Source organism: Salarias fasciatus, chromosome 11 (genome assembly GCF_902148845.1).
Source record: "Salarias fasciatus chromosome 11, fSalaFa1.1, whole genome shotgun sequence".
Taxonomy (NCBI): Eukaryota; Metazoa; Chordata; class Actinopteri; order Blenniiformes; family Blenniidae; genus Salarias; species Salarias fasciatus.
This window is the reverse complement of record NC_043755.1, coordinates 8,765,026-8,782,999: the sequence shown is the minus strand read 5'-3', so window position 1 is coordinate 8,782,999 and position 17,974 is coordinate 8,765,026. Positions and strand designations below refer to the sequence as shown.

Sequence of the window (17,974 nt, the reverse complement as noted above, 5' to 3'; positions counted from 1 at the left end):
CATTTCCTGTAGTGACGGAAGTGAGCTTTATGTAGAAACGTTTTGCCCCGAGTTTTTTCTTCCAGGGAGACTTTTCACTGGCGTGTCAGTTACCTCACGGGAAAACAAATACACCGGAATTTGCGATAAGACATGTTGGAATATAAGTTGTAGCAGCACCTGTTTTTGTTATACTCTTTAATGAAACAATGCCGTATAAAAGAAAGACTGGCAAGCAAAACTGAGGGCACAAAACACTAATATGACGTCATTGTTAGAATCGCGGGAGTTGCGCATTGCGCATGCGCTGTAGGTTGAGTTTGTGGCGCGGGATAATAAGATAAAGAAGTGCGCGCGGGGTACTTTAGGCTTCTCCAAACAAGACAGGTTTTACTTCTTACTTTTTACTTTATCAAATAGAAAATAAAAGACCCAACATGTGGAATCAGGGTGAGTTTCATCTCCACGCGGTTATGTTTGTAAAACGTCCTGCAGGCGTGTTGACATGGTGTGGTCGATATTAGCTTGTCAACCACAGGCCTGCTTCTTGGTTGCTTTGCTTCGGACGTAATGAAGTAAAAAGAAAAATTGTGTAATCTTTGCAGTGTGGCGAATAAAATGCTCCTGGTGTCATCTCGTTTACTGTTTCAGGAGGCTACAATGAGTCCAGCTCGGTCGGAGGTTACACTCAGTCCCCTGGAGGCTTTGCTTCACCTTCCATGTCTCAGGGAGGAGAGAAGAAAGGGGTGAGTAATGGAGTCTCCACCTGTGGATGTGTACAAACCTCTGCTGGTTTGACTGTTCAATTTTCTTGTAATGATCAATATTTGACACTTGGACCTAAACCTGTGCTTATCAAAATAATGAGCTGCGCTGCCTTCATACTGATGCCTCTCCTGCTCTTTTAGTTTTTTCATCATGTTTATTAGAAATGGAGTTGAAAGGACATTCCTCCTGTCTTACTTGTGTGGTTTTAAAAACACATTTGAAATTCAGTTTTTACATTTTTTGCTTTTAAAAATGCTACGTTCTTTTTTTGTAAATTATAAATTTTGCTTTGACATCTGTAGCAATGTTGCATCAATGAATGATGAAACTGAGCTAACAAAGTCCCCCCATGACCTGTGAAGTGTTGGTTTCACTAACAACCACCTGATGTATTCTTTTGTGCTTGTGGTTTGTTTATTTTCGCAGCGGACTCGCAGCTCGCAGATCGTCCCCTGCACGGTCTCTCAGTTGATGATGGCCTCACAAGCTGATGAGGCCTTTAAAGTCGGAGATGTGGAGGTCGCCCAGGTACCTGGAGTTGCTGTTGTAAATATGTAACTGCACCAGTGCCAGTCGAATTACATTGTGTGAAACGTTTCCTTCTTGAGCAGCAAATATGTAGGAGTTGATGTCTAAAACTAAGGATTGGAGGATTGCTATTTTTTGAGGGAAATTGCACGTGATAAATATTTCTCAAATGTGTAGTTGATTATTCAGTGAGTCAAATATAGGAAAGTAAAGACCTCATGGTTTTGTAGTTTTTTATGTTTTGATTAAAAAATATCCTAATGTTATGTTTTTGGGCAAATTGTGTTAATTTTATTCAAATCAAACTGTTGACTTCAGACATCTGCAACACAAACCTCCTTCCTGTTCTTTACAGCCTGCAGAAAGGTTCCAAAAAACTTAATAAATTTGGAGTAATGTTGTAACAATATTGATCTGCATTCAGGACAACCCTGATTTTAAGAAGAGAAAAAAACAGTTATGTTCAGTGTTTCCATTAAATCATTAATCAGTTTTTTCATATATCCCACTAGTCTGGGTGTTCTGTCAACATTGGGCAGTGAGGATTAAATCTGTGTTCCTCTTAATAGTTTACTTTATTAATGAAAAAAAAAACTTAAATAATTAGAATTGTTCTGGAAGGGAAGCAGTTTTCTACTTCCTGTGCAGATGAACTTTTCAGTGGTGAAATGAAGAACTTCGATGTCACGAACAACATTGTTTCTTTGGGATGATGTCTTTTATAGTTTGTTGAAGGTTTATAAGCGGTGTGTAGTCATTCACCTGTCCGCCCTTCGTGTCGTAGATCACCATCGTGGGCGTCATCAGAAGCACCGACAAGTCCATGACCAACATCCAGTACAAGGTGGACGACATGACGGCGGCGCCCATGGATGTGAAGCAGTGGGTGGACACAGAGGTCAGTGAGGGCCAGGTCACCCGTCTACAAGCTGACTTCCCTTTTGTGAAATAAACAACAAGCTGTTTATTGAAGATTTCCAATTAAACTGGTTGCATCTTTGTTGGCGGTTTTATGTTTTACTGATGAAGATCAGCCTTCAATAAAAGAGAGAGAGAGAGAAACATGTCTGGAAAGTTTTTGTTTCATAGGCGTGCCGTGAATACATTGTTATACAGTTTGCACAGTGATAATTTGGATTTTTAATTTAGATTTCAAAGCCTGATAATGATCTTGCAGCTGATGTTTTTGTGTTTCTGAAGTTGGTTTTTGTTCTTCTCTCTGGCAGGACCCCAGTGTGGACAGCACCGTCCTGCCTCCGGGAACATACGTCAAAGTTTCTGGAAATCTTCGCTCCTTTCAGGTGAGCTTTTCTTCTGAGCTTTTTCCATGTGTCAGTGAGGATCTCTTCTTTTTCATCTTTTACAAGTTCACCAATATGCAAGTTGCTCTGATTGTTGTCAGGTTGTACTTAAATACATCAACAAATGTGAGCATCCACACTTGAAATTGTACGTTGTTTTATATCGAAACATTTATCACTCATTTCTCTCCTCTGTGTGCGCATCTGTTATGTAGCATTACCAGGTGATCTTCAACACCAGGCTGCTCCATGCAGGGGAAAACCCTGATCTGAAACATAAAGAGACTTTATAGTAGTGGAAGAGCTGAGTCGGTGTCTTCTGATCTCTCTAAGAACAGTTCAACCAGACAAAACTGTTACTATTTAATCACAGCGGATATAGCAATGACTGACAAAGCAATTAACTTTGGTGACGCGACCCTCAGTTTTTTTTAACTTCTTGAAATTTGTGTTCCAGTAATGAAGGGGGATGTGGATGTTTTTTTAGGAGTTCTTCAGTGACCGTAGTTCCTCTGCAGGCTGACAGCCGGTTTATCTTTCTCAGAATCACAGATCTGTTGTTGCGTTCAGCGTCAGGCCCCTTGAGGACATGAATGAAATCACCTCCCACATGCTGGAGGTTGTTCAAGCACACATGATGCTCAGCAAGCCCCAAACTATGGTGAGAAAACCGAGGGTTTCTGTGAAACGTAAAAGGAGGAAGTTCTTCTGGGTGTTATTGTGAATCTGCATGTCGGCGATGTTGACGGCTCGTTTCTCTCTCAGTCAAGTGCCGGGGGAGGAATGACCGGCGGCATGATGACTCCCATGTCCCGACCAGCCATGGGAGGGATGGGCGGAGGAGGCTACACCGGCGCCAACGACATGGCTTATAACGGCTTGAGTGCAAATCAGAATCAGGTGGAGTGACGTGTGAAGGCCGTTTGAGTTTCTCACAGGACGAGTCTGCAAAGTTCAGCTGAGCGTGAGCTTTAACCGGACTCGCAACTCCAGAGTTTTGATCGTATGTTTTCCCCTGAAGGTGCTGAGTCTGATCAGAGGCTGCCCGGAGCCACAAGGCATCAGCATCCACGACCTGAGGCAGAGACTCAGCGGCATGAGCGTCCCCGTTATCAAGTGAGATTTAATACTGTCATTTATTACTTTTTAAAAATCGCTTTTGCAGTATAAACACTGAAGTACGCCGTTTGTGCTACAGGCAAGCGGTGGAATTCCTCAGCAACGAAGGCCACATCTTTTCCACCATCGATGAAGATCACTACAAATCGACAGACAATGACGATTAGGCACGTCCTCTAGGAAGCTGTTCGGTGTTTTCAGTGAATTCCAGCTGACAGCACCCACCCGTAAAACGTTTCTAACTTCAAGCTGTCGTTTTGCACACAAAACTGTTGAGAATTGTCACTGGTGCACAAGTCCGGGAAAACACTGTGGTTGTTGGTTGGAGAGCGTGTTGGGTTTGTTTCACACATCCTGTCAGTACTTCTGTAAAATCCACAAGTGACGGAAGTGTTGAAGCATTGTGCACCGTACATGCTTTCTACTTTGTTGTCTCCACACACACCCTTCATTGTAAATTTTTAACGATTTAGAGCGTAAGTACGATAAATTTGTAACTTTTGAATAAATAAAGATGATACAAAATAGTGTTGGCAAATCTTTTCTCAGTTTATGGAAACATATCCTCCTGAAGAGAAATAATATGATAGGAAATACGTGTAGGATCAGAGGTGCTTATGAAACAAGCAGTGTCATCAAAATATTTCCTTAAATCTGTCTGCTTTGTCTCGTATCCCAGTCTTTCAGTTACTGTTAATACAGCAGTTGCATTTCCATGAACTACAACTCACTGGAAAAGTAATTTTCTTCCACATAATTTAGATAATGTTTAACATTTATGATGCATAAATGATTTTTTTTTAAACTTTAGTTGCAGCTTATATGTCCTGAAAAGCAAAATATTAGAGTACTTCCTCAGACTGAGTTCCTATTTAGAGGAAATGTCAACCATTTTTTTTTTTTTTTTTTTTTTTTTAGAAATGCTTGAAGTGTAACACGAGTAGATGAGTTGGTACAGAGGCCGTCTGTTAATTCAAAGGTTTCAGTTTCCCCCACCACCACATGTCAAAGTGTCCTTGAGCAAGACAGTGGTCTCTCTCTGTGGAAAGCTCAAGCAGTGGAACAATACTCATCAATTCCATTTGGCAATAATATGTTGTCAGTGTTTTGGAAAAAACGCTGACAGCATTAACCTCAGTGATGTTCTCCTTTTCCTTTTAGAGAATCACCTGCATTCACCTTAACCTTGTGTCATATTTGACGTTGAACAGGAAGTACGAATCTGGGCCAACACCGAGGCAATCTTTACAGTTCAAGCAAGGTTCAACAAATTTAGAGTAAAAACATATCGGGGCTCCAGTATAAAATTCAAGTTGCAAAATTAATCTGTTAGTGTAATTTTGCCCTAAAAGAGGACCAAAATACCCACAATATGGGAACTTCACTCCTTTTAATGGAAACTAAATCAGGAGTTGAAGCCAGTTACTTGCAGAGTTTCCACTTTGTTCCTTTAAAAAAAATGCACTTTATAAAAAAACTGTTGTAACAATGCTGTGAAAAGCAAACTTTTTTTGATGTTATAAGAAGCTAACAAACTAGCATGTTTGAGTAAAGATGACACATTCAAGTCTAGCCATTTAATGAACACTCTTATATTACTGTTACAGCTTTGCACCGTGTGGTAAAAGATAAATATTCTGTGTACAAAACTCAAAACAGCTCCTCGAAATGCTGTTGAAATTTACAGAAAAGTAGTTCAAACACTAGTTAGTTTAAAATGTGTTGCAGTTTGAGTCAAAAATTAATCACGAGACAGGGGGGAAATAAAAAGTTACTTCCTACAAAGTTAAAAGGTGATAAACGTACAATCTCAACATCAGATACATCTTTTGCCAAATTTGCTATTTCTGACACCATCAGGATAAAATCCTAAAATAAAGTATAGTATAACCTTAAATCTGGCTAAATGTCTTCTGTCCTGTAAATATGAACTCTGGAGGGCACACACTAAAGTTTGAATAGTTGCTGAAGGATGTTTCTTTACTTCGAGACTTAAAAATCAGCATAAATAGACTGCCATATGAAAAATATATTTTCAAATCTCTTGAAAATTGGTGCAATACTGACTGAAATGCTCCATATTTTACTATTTCTATGAAAACATTTCAACTCTGTATTTCACGAAAGATCAAATGGGCATTTTACTGTCATTCAGTGCAATGTGTTATTTACCCCCCCCACCCAAAAAAAGCTGAATATTATTCATTAGATTGACTGAGTGCTAGTTCAAAACCTGACAATGATGCTTACATTAGTTTTCCTCATAAACTGCACATGTTTATTCTATTCTTAAGATAAATACATCAATTCTTTGCCCTAGCTGAAAACGCTTTCCCAGGTGAGTTTTATTCTAATTCTGAAACTAATAACAGCTCTCTCAATAAGTAGCTTTGTTTCTTGATAAGAAATCAGTGATATTCAACGTAAAACCGCTACACGTGTTTCAGTGCGACATCTTACACTTCACTGAATGACCACGTGTGCATTGGCTGGATTCTGCTCTGCATTTAGTCCCTTCAACGTTTCTTTGGACATCTCCTGCTTTCTAGTAGAACATGGCTGCGTCCGGGGCGCTCCTCATCATCGCACTCAGAGTATCTTCCACTAGTTCGTAGTCGTGGTCACTGTCCACGTCTGCTGCCACCTCACACAGCGACACTGGAAAGAGAGGAGGAGGGAAGCAGTCCAAGCGTCAGTAAGGTTCTTCAGATGCTTCACAGGATTCTTCATTTTGCATTTTGATTTGACTCATAAAAGCACGCTCATGCAGAAATATGTTGGTACATATATCATACAAATGTAGAAGGAAATAACTGATAAAGCAACAAGAAATACAAAAAGAAAAATATATTAATAGTGGTGTTCATGTTTTTACTAATACTATAAATATGATGTTAAAAGACAAAATCAGGCCAATTCAATTTGATATGTTTTCTGTTTACCTGACATTAGGTGACTGGCACAAGGCAGCGTTGGGGATATATACAGTATATGTTAAGATGAGCCTTTTCAAGAGAACACCATCAGTGTCAGTGAGCCTCACCTTTTTTCATGGACTCCTCCATTTTTACGTAAGTGTTAGGCAGAGCTTTGCCGGCTGCGGCTTTGCCCACATCGTGTTTCCGAGATACGATTGGCGGAGGTTCGTCTTCTGCGTTGGCCTGTGCAATAAAAGAGAAGTTTGTTTAATTGCGTGCCAGACCTTATTTTTCGCCACAAAAAGAGGAAGTAACTGTCTGCTATATTCGCTTCATGTTAAGATTGCTTAAAAATAGCATTGCTTGACTGACACCAGAAAGTATTTCATGAAGTTACAACTGAACTGTGTTAACTGTGGTAACTGGAGAATGTACTCACAGGCGGAGGAGGAGCCGGGCGTCTCTTTTTATCTAAAGTCGTATCACTCCACTGTTTGGCTGAGACGCTCTTGTCCTTTTGCCGTTTGTCTTTTTCCGCCTTGGATGACTTCTTCTTGGATTGTTTGTCGGTTGAAAGCTTTTGTTTGGGTGGGCGAGGCGGGGGAACCGCCGCTGAGTCGCCCTGTTTGCAAAATTCATAAAAGAAGGTGTCTGTCACCTCGGTCACCCTCTCCACGCGGCACCGGGGGGCTTCGCCCGGTGGCCATGGCAACGCTTTCTTGGTAAAATGCATGGACATGGAGAGCCACTGGACCGGGATCTCGAAGCAGTGCTCTGGTGTGGCTGGGAAGCTGGCCTGGAGGGTGGGCTCCAGCATGGCTGCCTCTATTCTCAGACATGGCAACCCAACCAGCGGATCGGCTTCCAGCTCGGCGTCACGGCTCACCACTTTAACATCCAGTGGCAAACAGAACTCTCTCCCCAAGTCCCTGAGTTTGTACTTCTTGTTATCCCGGAGTACTTCCACAAAGTGGCCCTGCATGTAGAGAGGCAGCAGAACTTCATTTGTCTCCTCTTGTCCGGGGTCTTTTTCTGCACCATCGTCTTCTTCTTCGTCGTCGTCGTCATCTCCGTCGTCTGGATCTTGAAGGCGTCGACACAAAAGAGCTTCGACAGACTGCTTCTCCTTTCCTGCAGAAGGCAGTTCTAGTCTGTCGCAGCGAACGATCTCCAGCTGTTCCCCCACGCTGAGAGCCGGCAGGCCCTCCTCCTCCACTTCCTCACAGTTCCTGGTCACGCTGACCCTCAGACCTGGAGCCTGGATGGAAGCAGCGTACAGCTCATACACCGAGCTGAACTCCCTCGGTCGTCTTCGAAATCGCCCACCGTAGTGCTGAGACACCATGAAGTACTGCTGCACCTTCCGGCCCCTCAACGTCGACAGTAAAACCATCGGCAAGGTTGCCTTCTGATGCAAAATCAAGTGCTGGAACTTGACGAGTTGAGACAGCCACTTGCACTTGAGCATAGAGCTGGCACTGGGGGTCTCCAGGATCTCCACCACCGCGGGGAAAGACTCGTCCGGCTGGGAGAAAACCTCCGTCAGACTGAGGGGGCTCACGAATTCCACGTCTTTACAGTGCTCTGTCACATCCACCACATCCACCTCCAAGCTCGACGGGAACTTCAGCACATTCTTCCTCACTGCAATAAAAGGGGGACCGTTTGTCAGAGGTGTGAAACATACTCCAAACCATCATGTGTTCTTGTTAAAGAAGCGATGCATACTGTTTGATATAAGATCATATTTCTGCTATATATTTGAAATAGAAATATCAATAAGTCAGTAGTTGATAAATGTATGTAGAACATTTTCTCTCTTATATTTATGTTCCCAAACTTACAAACATACAGTAAATATAAAGTGAGTTCTCAAATATGAAGCTTGTTCCTGTTTTCAAAAGAAAGCAGAATAATTCTCCGATAAAAGGCACTTTTTTGGCATTAAGATAAGTGAACATGCTCGAAGTCTTCACAACTAGACTTAATTTACCATGGCTTGAATAAATAAGGATGCTCAGAAGCATAGAAGTGTGTTTTCCTTACAGCTCATGATGGCGTGGACTTGGTAAACCGGACTTAACACCAGCGTGCGTTCACACTTGGCGGTGTTGACATAGCGAAACTTTCGGCTCTGCAGACTGGGCGAGGACATGATCTCCTGCAGGGTGAAGCGCTCTTCTCCCTCACACTCGTAAAACTCCCCTCGAGAAGACAGAGGGATGCAGACTTCGGCCGAGACTTCCTGCTGGCCCTCGACGTGGCACCGCACCTGATCCTCTTGACCCTCGTGCCGCTCGATGGAGATCACGGTCAGAGCTTTCCCGGCGCCAAGCGTCAGATTGCCTAAGGTGATCTTAGAGCGGCTGGTGAAGGTGAAAGGGAGGCAGGAGTCCAAACCGACGGGCCTCAGACTCAACAGCTCCTCCACCGTGTTGTACGGCATCTCGTCCGGGAAGACCTTGAACAGGCCTATGAAGCAAACAAGCGTTTGAATTTATTAATTGAAGCAACAACACCAGTCCACCAGGAATCTTGTGTGTATCTCGGCACTACCTGTGTGATTGATAGGCAGCTCAAATTTTTCTTGGTTTTGGATGTCTTCACAGCAAACTGAAAGAAGCTCGATGGCCGTTACTTTTAATAGATCGCCAGTGGAGAAGCTCACCTCACTTCCAGAAATCTCATACACAGAACCTTAAATGGACGGCGATGAAAGAAGAACAAAAAAGAAGAACTTATTAATTGCAGTTATATTTGACTTGATTTGAGATCACACTCTCGTACCCTCGCAGTCATGGGCAGCAGTAACTTGTCAACCGTAACCAACGCTCCATGTCTAACTTCGCTAAAACGCTTGATTTGGAGTAAAAATGTGAAAGTAAAATTATGTGGAGAAAAAAAAAACAGATTCACAAACAACTTATTTTGACTTACGTAATCCCTTCAAATCCCCCATTAAATCTTCATATTTGTCCTTATATAACTTCACAGATAAAACAATAAAAAGGCCTACCTTGGAAATACACTCCAGAGCAAACCTGTATGATTTTTGGCAGACAGGTTTGGTCCAATGAGGCAATAAATTGTTGAAGTGGCAGAGCAGTCATGCCTGCCATCACTGCTGCCCCAGTGCGCTGCAGCCAGAAGTGAAGGCAGGCAGCACATGACAACTGCAGCACAAAGAGAATTATGCTTTCTCAGCCGCTAACCGCAAAAGGCAGATGAGGAAGTGACGGAAGCTGTTTGCAGAACGTATGAATTCATATAGAGACAGACTTGCACGTTACTCATTATGTTTAGCTGACATGTGACGTGCAGAAAATGTCACTCAGTTTTTTTTTTTAAACAACATTAACACTTTTTTTTTTATATATCGTTCACCAACAGATCTTTATCATAATAACAAATCAATAAACTCATTTGAGAGAAAAAGAAGAAGAAGAGAGAATTTGGGGTGGTGGGTTGGGGGTTGGGGGTGGAGTGAGGGACTTCACCCTTAACAAAATGCACCCATGCTCACCACAGTGTCACACCATTTGAGGTGGGAAAAACTGTTTCAAACTAAAGGAAACTAACAAAACTCAACATTATGATTTAAATTGTTCTCAGAGATGCTTAAACAAAACATTTACAGCATTCAGTCTACCATTGATGTAGAACTTATCTATATATATCAACTCTTTATCAATACTTCTAAGTCTTTTGATTGAAAAACACAATCTGATGGACTAAAAAATGTAGCTATAAGTTTATTGGCTGCATATTTTAACTAAGGATTTCCGTGGTTGTTGCAGAAGGATATGAGACAGCCCTAATCTGGTTAATTCTGTCCCATTAAAGAAAAGCATTTAAAAATTCAAAATAAAATATATTCTCTGTTAGATTTTCTCAAAAGAAGATTTAATTTGAGGTGGCTCTATCTTCCTTTTGTAATAATGAAGATGAAGCTCGTATATTGTATATTGAACGTGTCTTTCTTTAATTTTCTGTATTCTTAATGGTCAGATATAGAAAAATTGGGTTTTGCTAAAATAAGTGATCTTCCATCTTTCCAGTTACATCCTACTGTATATGACAAAGATAGTTTAACCATTCCAGTTTCAGAAATCATGAATATTTGGGTAAAAAAAACCCCAATAACAAATAATTCCTCTTTTCTTGGTGTTATAAATGATTTTGAAAAAATATTTTCAGCTCTGAAAACTAATAAAAAAGAAATTTATCTTGCAATATATGTTTAGACATTAATCATTATTTTCTGTTTTAATAGGAAATATGTATATTTGTATATATGCAGGATATATGTATGTGTTTGTACTGTATATATTTTCTAATCTTTCCCCAAACTAAATCATAAAAAGGGCTTTTGAATGTTATGTCCCCTCAGCCCACATCTGCCATATATGGACTTACCGGTAAGTTATTTGTCTTCTGCTCTTATTTATATATTTTTTTATGATTGACTGATACAGTAGCTTTGATGCGTCTTATTTATGTTATTTTGTTTTGTTCCTTTTTAAAAGCCCCCTTTTTTGTTCTTTGCACTGTAATTTATTACAATCTGCGTTTGCCATCCTTATTGAGGGCCTGTATTTTTGTAAATTGTTAAAAAACAGAACTCCCGTGATGTGTGCAGGAGAGTAGTACAAAGTTTGTCCGCCAGGCGGGAGGGCGGCAGGCTCGCGGGACTACAACTCCCGCCTCACCCTCGACGTCATTACCCATCATGCAGCTCGACCTCGAGAGGCGAAAGCAAGATGGCGACTAAAATAATCAAAGAGAGCGCCCCTCCGTTTGATTGTCCAACATGGTGAGAAAATGCACATGCCAAAGTTTAAATAGTTTGTCGACAAAGCACTGGGACACGAAAACCACCGAACCCGTGTTTGGTCGTTTGCAAACATCACTTTGATCGTAGCTAACATCAGAATCCAAGCATGCTAGAAGGCTAACTCCGTTAACATTGATGTATGAATGGCGCTGGGTGTTTCCTTTTTAGCTCTGTCAGACACGATTATTTCACTTTTAACATCATTTCACATGCACGGAAGAGAACAGGCGTCAGATTGATTCTTGTGAGCATTAGAAATCTTTATACTTGCTGACTTGCAATAGATGGCGACGTTTTTATTTTTTGCAGCGGTCGAAATGATCGTTTTTTGTCAGGAAATCCTCAAAGTGGGACGATATTTAACAAGACTGGATGTCCATCTAATGTCAGCGATGCTTAGTTTTACCCGTGTGTGCTTCTGAATGTTTAATATTGTCCCCAACTGTGTGCTTTCAGGGCAGGGAAGCCGCCCCAGGGGCTCCATCTGGACGTGATGAAGGGAGACAAGCTGATCGAGGTAAATGGGAGCTTTGACACGTTTTGTGCTCTCCTCTCATGTTCTACATATTGAGAAAGCTCGCCGTAGCCTGCAGTCTCGGTGGTTTGTTCATTGAAAGCACCAGATACGAGCTTGCCAGTCTGCCATGTCCCAGATGCGTCCTTGCTACTGGGATTTCCTTGTGGCTGCACAGCTTCAAATGGTGCGAGAGCAGCTTCTGCCCTGAGATTTAAGCTTTTCAGTGGGAAGCATCACTGTCGAGTTATGGCTCAGAGGCACAGAGATCCAACGCTGACCTGTTATTGTACTGACTGTATGATTAAACCTTTCTCTCCTTGTAGAAACTGATCATAGATGAAAAGAAGTACTACTTGTTTGGGAGGAACCCCGACTGGTGTGACTTCACCATTGACCATCAGTCGTGCTCGCGTGTTCACGCTGCCCTAGTCTACCACAAACACCTGAAGAGACTCTTCCTAATAGACCTCAATAGCAGTAAGTTTATTTAAACCCTTGTTCCTCTCATGTTCATCCACCTGCTCCTCCCACGGTGCTTTGCCTTGTTTGCAGCTATGTCAGCACCCATAGCTGGGTGCAACACCCATCTCTAAATTGGCATTAAATCAACCACAGAACCAAACTGAAGCTGTGTCTCGTCAGCACAAAATGCTTTAGTCTGCCGCCAGAGAAACTTTCTTCGGTCTAGCAGAATATTTAATGAAACGCATGCCAAGGAGCTCTACCAAGACTTCAGAAGAATGTCTATGCAACTGATATGCATGATAAAGTCTTTCTCCCCACTGCTTTATCTGCTTTTGATAATCTATAAGCTGATAATGTCATTGGAACTGTTGTTGTGGAAGCTGTGCTGCAGAACATATCTCATGACAGTTCAGGATGTGCTTTGTTTCTACATATTTTAGAACAATGGAACTCTGAGGAAGAAATGGATGTAGTGTTTTGGCCTTAAGCTTCTGGTCAGTGCTGTCTGGTTTGCAGGCCATCACATGCATAGTCTTAACCAATGGAACGCATCTGGTTTTCACCCTTTTAGCACACGGTACTTTCCTCGGACACATCCGTCTCGAGGCACACAAACCTCAGCAGGTTCCCATAGACTCCACAATATCCTTCGGGGCTTCAACGAGGACCTACACAATCAAGGAGAAACCCCAGACCCAAGGCAGCGCAGGAACAGGAGACAGCAAGACAGGAGACGATGAGGAGCTCAAAGGCCTGCTGGGGCTTCCAGAGGAGGAGACAGAACTGGAGGTAAAATCCATCCTTTCTTCATCTCGGCGTCTTATGGGCGTGGTGTACATTCTGCTTCCTGAAACTTCTTTGCAGTCAAAGTTTTATCGACAGCTTAGTGTTACTGTGCTCATCGGTTTCCAGGTCGTCTCACTGCTTCCTGCTTCTAGGTTTCGTTTATTAGACTGTAGATTCATGTAATCTCGCTCACTTTTACTGAAGATGTTTGAATCACGTCCTTAGTGTTCGATTTGATCTGTTGGTCTTTCTTTTTTTTTTTTAAATTGGCCAAAGTGCGTGATCAGGATTGTAACATTTCGTCCTGCTTTTCCAAACAACTCGGGAACTTTGGACATTTCAACCCCAATACCCAGAGTCAGAGTTCCTGGCTGCACGGTGGTACTTTTAAAAGGTTTCATTTTGGTTCTGCAGTGCCGGCCACATGATTAGATGACTTCTCCATGGTGTTTTCAGTCACTTTGGTCTTTGTCCTTTTCTCTTTACCCATGTTGTTCCAATGAAATTCTTTTTTATAGTGTAATAAAACATTAAACAAGCGACACAGTTTGAACCAACATGTCATTGAAAATACTACTTCCTTATTATTAAATCCATTTTCTTTGTTCCAGCCCAGCTCTGTTTGATTTCTTATGCCATGCAATCAATATTTCCAGGTGTAAATGCAACTATGATACGCTGGTTTATTTTGGGATGCTTGGATCATTACAGAACCTGACAGAGTTCAATACGGCTCACAACAAGAGGATCTCCCTCCTGACAATCGAGGAAGGTAACCTGGAAATCCAGAGGCCGAAGAGGAAACGAAGGAACTCCAGAGTTACCTTCAGTGAAGAAGACTCCATTATTAACCCAGGTACACACCATCAACAAGAAGAAGTAATGTTAAGAATTAAAATAGAAAAATCATAGTAGTATATAATAGATTTGAAAGTAATAAAGCTGCAGTTTGGGTTTATCTTCAAAGCAACTTAGGTCATTGTGAACATTCTCCTACAGCATTTTCTTTCCGATTCAGCTTTATTTATATAGCGCCAAATACAGCACAGCCATTTCTAGAGACTCTTATTGAGGAAACCCAACAGTTATGGCCCTGTTCAGACGTTTCAGGCAGTTCTGAAAAAAGGATAAACTTAAAAGTGGAGGTGGTATTAGTAGTTGCTTTTTGTCTCTCGATACAATTAAGACTGCACAAAAGACATATCAATGTCGGTGTAAGCACTCTTTATACCCGAAATACCATAAACTGATCAAAATAAAACACCAGGCAGTGTTTGAAGAAACTGAAACACCTTTCAGAACCAAGTGTGGATTTCATGTGGGTGCTGGCCTGGTCCAAACTCTCAGGATTCTTTCAGACTCTGTGGAAGAACTATGATTTCTTCCACATCTCCTAATTTCTTTTTTTTATACTAAACTAGTAGCAGATGGCATTGGGCATATGACTGTGGTTACTTTACTTGTCTGCAGCATTAATCTTGAACTGATCATGTTTTGTTGTTGCATTGCATGATGGGACAGGACCATCTCATTCAGACATGCCTAAAATATTTTGCACAGTGCCATACATGAGGGATTACTCAGGATTCCACCAGTCTGTTGGAGGCACTGTGGAGCTTTACACAGTGATACAAATGAATAACCCAGCTGTGTCGTTGTTGACGTTGGTTAATTTCTGATTTTCATGGCACGGAATGGTTGTTCAAATAAAGTGTAACCATGGAAAAACGTATCTATTTCCAGAGGATATCGATCCCTCGGTCGGGCGCTTTAGAAATATGGTGCAGACCGCCGTCATCCCAATCAAGGTGAGTTCTGATCCACAGCTCACTCTTCGGTGCACGGCCTCGGTGTGAGTCGCTGACAGCGGTTAGTGAACGTGAACCCAAGCAGCTGAGCGAGTTGACATTTCTCCATCTCCCGCCGCAGAAACGGAGGTCGGAGGGCCAGAACACTCTGGGTCTGGACGACTTTGCGTCGAAGCGCATGCACGGCTACAGCCTGAGCGGGGGCCTCTACGGCGACCTGCCTCCCACCAGCCACGAGAACCAGCCGACGGGAGCCCCGGGAGGCGCCGCCATGCAGGGAGGGCTCCCCCTGCCCTTCCCCAACCCGGCGCCCGAGGTGGACCTGGCGCCGGAGGCCCCGCAGCCCCCCGTCACCCTCAACCCCACCCCCGTCACGGCGCCCTACCTACCAGAGACCCACAACGAGCCGCGCAAAAAGAAGTACGCCAAAGAGGCTTGGCCGGGCAAGAAGCCCACCCCGTCACTACTTATCTAACCAGTTTGGAAAAGCTGCTGTCTCTCAGGTTCCCAGCAGATACATCAGGGACTGTGACCTGGCAGAGGTGGAGCCGTTCACTTCTAATGTCTTCTTTTCCTTTTTTTTTATTTTGATTTGTTGTGTTACACTTTGTTTTTATATAAAAGGCCCCACACAGTGTCTCTGTGGTCTGTCACAAGATATCAATATCTCACATTTACTAATAATAAATAGGCCTAAAAACTCATCAATACACACACGTTGACAGTAACAATGATGGGTCGCTGGGTTGCTTTCGATGGATTTGGTTTGATAATGTCCAATTGTGTTGTTCCAGTATTTTTTACACTTCTTCAGAATGTTGATAGTGCTATTAAGAAGAAAAGGAAAAAAAAAGAAAAAAGAAACAACCTACTTTTATATGAAATAGTCTACTGTGAGACGTCGGGAGCGTCAGAGGCTCCTGGTGCGGATGAACATTATTATCCTAACATAGGGCTGTTTTTATCTTACATTATTAAATCCCCCAAAATATAATGTGATCAACTGAAGTACAAATTTTCCATTCCTTGTCTGAGACCAATGTCAGGTCGGGTAGAAGAGCTGTCATTTCCCCCCTCGAGCCTCCAGAGGGAGACTTGTGCACAAGGTCAGAGTTTCAGAGGTTTGGCTGCTGCTGTTGATGCAGTCTGTACTAACCTCAGCCGTAGTGACGGTCGTGTTTATGGCCTCTCATGACTGTAGTGCAGCGAACTTTGAGTCATTCATTTAGATTCTGGTGCAGGTTAAAGGTTAAAGCCATTTCTCCTCTCTGAACATGAAGTTTAATGTTTGTCTGTTGGCTTTTTCTGCTTGCTGAGTTTTTTTTTTTTTTTTTGATTGTCTTTTGCCCATTTTCACCACTAGTTTACTGTAAATAACACTTTACAGTTTTGGACACGTCCGTTATAGAGTGGAGTGGGTTCTAGCACAGTAACAAATATTAATCATACAACAGAGTAAAGCTTTAGACAGGTTTCAGTTTAGCCTCTTGTTAATGGTCATGTAGCAACAAGCATCATTAAACTGTTCATTATTGTCATACTTCTAATCAACTGGCTGTTATTGCTTTATAAACTGTGTCCTTCGGTTCTAAAAGAGAGTTTGAAATGATGCTGTGTTTTGCAGTTTTATTCTTTGAAATTTCTGCACTTTGAAGAAATTAGTGGAATCAAACAGGAAACGAAACACAGATTTCTTTACAGGTTTATTAGTGTTGTTTCAGCCCCCCTTTAAAACATGTCGTGTATAATTGTAGGTTACTTTTAGATCAGTTTATACTCTACTGTAACAACCTGTTTGTAATCAATCTTTGCCTCACATATGGTGTTTTTTTTTTTTTTTTTAACCCATCTTGAGTAAAAGTGAGTCCTTATGACTTGACAGTCTGGAAGAGCCAATTTATCCCAGCATAAAAAGCCATCAGAAACAGAAATACAGTTATCGGTCAAGGCTTATAGGAAAACTAAAGGAATAAAGAGTAACGGAGGGCTGGATGAGTTGATAAAACTCAGAAATATAGCATGCCTTTTAATTTGAGGTACCCACTAAAAAAGAAGAAATCCTTTCCAGAAATCTTAAGTGGTTGTTTTATAGGATCTTTAATGAAGCAGAAGGTTGAAAAGCTGAGATTTAAGGAGAAAGATATTATTTTAACAACATGTACTGCTGACTTTTTGTCCATGTGGGCTTTTATAATATCAGTGTAAATAAAAAGCATACTTTTGACTGAAGCGTTTTTGTTTTAATTATCAGTACTGCATTCACATCGTAGTGTCAAGAAAGACAACACACTTCTACGAACCACTCAGATACATGAGTTAACCGAAAATTCCCTAGAAAACTCATCTGTGCACAAAAAGAACATGCAATCCCTGCATAGAACAGCCCTCAAGTAGCCAAAGAAATGACACCGGCATAACTGTCTTGCAGTTTCTTGGGTCATTTCCTTTTAACCAGGAGGAAACAGGTTGACACACGGCTAGAAAATAAGTAAGAGAAACTGTAAAACGAGTGGATCGTTCACACAGAGAGAGGGAAAGGACAACGGAAAACGGCATTAGAGCAAGAGTTACTCCCAGTAAAGTGCAAATTTACTCCTTAATCTGTCCACAGTGTCCTCACCCATGAGATCTTAATAAGGCCATCAAGCTTTCCAAAAAGGTGTCATGTTGTTTTATTACACTGGGTGCAAATTTGTTGGTCTCCGAAGATGGGAATCACGTCTCCACAGCCCCATAAATTTAACGAGTGCATTATTTACAGAGTCATAAATACTTGTGAAGTTCTCAGACAACAAAGCTCTGGGTCCGGTGGAACATTAACTCCTGTAATCCTGGTCAAAGTGGAGGAGGTGTCACACTGAGAGGCCAAAGAAGAACCAGCTTCAGGATCACATCTGGAGCACATATCTGACCAGTTACATCTGGAAGAATGCGAGTTTTATTATAGTTAA

At 41.8% G+C, this 17,974-nt stretch overlaps 3 protein-coding genes across 3 annotated transcripts; 2 read left to right on the top strand and 1 right to left on the bottom strand.

Moving 5' to 3' along the window:
* Positions 1-292: 292 nt before the first annotated feature.
* On the top strand, positions 293-4,215 carry rpa2 (replication protein A2). The gene is made up of 9 exons (XM_030103229.1): positions 293-429; positions 631-725; positions 1,174-1,275; positions 2,060-2,173; positions 2,502-2,576; positions 3,121-3,237; positions 3,342-3,476; positions 3,598-3,692; positions 3,775-4,215. Exons 1-9 carry the CDS (start codon positions 417-419, stop codon positions 3,860-3,862), a joined length of 834 nt encoding a protein of 277 aa, XP_029959089.1. The 5' UTR covers positions 293-416; the 3' UTR covers positions 3,863-4,215.
* A 1,028-nt stretch (positions 4,216-5,243) lies between these two features.
* Positions 5,244-9,759, bottom strand: themis2 (thymocyte selection associated family member 2). The gene is made up of 6 exons (XM_030103226.1): positions 9,630-9,759; positions 9,170-9,310; positions 8,660-9,085; positions 7,053-8,257; positions 6,739-6,856; positions 5,244-6,353 (listed from the first exon to the last, which is right to left on the bottom strand). Exons 1-6 carry the CDS (start codon positions 9,730-9,732, stop codon positions 6,241-6,243), a joined length of 2,106 nt encoding a protein of 701 aa, XP_029959086.1. The 5' UTR covers positions 9,733-9,759; the 3' UTR covers positions 5,244-6,240.
* A 1,584-nt stretch (positions 9,760-11,343) lies between these two features.
* On the top strand, positions 11,344-17,248 carry ppp1r8b (protein phosphatase 1, regulatory subunit 8b). Its single transcript, XM_030103689.1, has 7 exons — positions 11,344-11,426; positions 11,904-11,964; positions 12,288-12,441; positions 13,001-13,218; positions 13,927-14,071; positions 14,959-15,023; positions 15,145-17,248. The coding sequence occupies exons 1-7, from the start codon at positions 11,374-11,376 to the stop codon at positions 15,496-15,498; spliced, it is 1,050 nt and encodes a 349-aa protein (XP_029959549.1). The 5' UTR covers positions 11,344-11,373; the 3' UTR covers positions 15,499-17,248.
* Positions 17,249-17,974: the final 726 nt, after the last annotated feature.

Bases quoted from the DNA above. Each gene is read 5' to 3' on its own strand.
- rpa2 (XM_030103229.1), top strand. The intron at 2,577-3,120 runs GTGAGCTTTTCT...TATCTTTCTCAG, and splicing joins GAAATCTTCGCTCCTTTCAG to AATCACAGATCTGTTGTTGC. The intron at 3,477-3,597 runs GTGGAGTGACGT...TTTCCCCTGAAG, and splicing joins TGAGTGCAAATCAGAATCAG to GTGCTGAGTCTGATCAGAGG.
- themis2 (XM_030103226.1), bottom strand. From the start codon at position 9,732: ATGGCAGGCATGACTGCTCTGCCACTTCAACAATTTATTGCCTCATTG. The intron at 9,311-9,629 runs GTAGGCCTTTTT...CGTCCATTTAAG, and splicing joins CTCTGGAGTGTATTTCCAAG to GTTCTGTGTATGAGATTTCT. The intron at 9,086-9,169 runs GTAGTGCCGAGA...TTTGCTTCATAG, and splicing joins GCTGCCTATCAATCACACAG to GCCTGTTCAAGGTCTTCCCG.
- ppp1r8b (XM_030103689.1), top strand. From the start codon at position 11,374: ATGGCGACTAAAATAATCAAAGAGAGCGCCCCTCCGTTTGATTGTCCA. The intron at 11,427-11,903 runs GTGAGAAAATGC...GTGTGCTTTCAG, and splicing joins CCGTTTGATTGTCCAACATG to GGCAGGGAAGCCGCCCCAGG. The intron at 11,965-12,287 runs GTAAATGGGAGC...CTCTCCTTGTAG, and splicing joins AGGGAGACAAGCTGATCGAG to AAACTGATCATAGATGAAAA.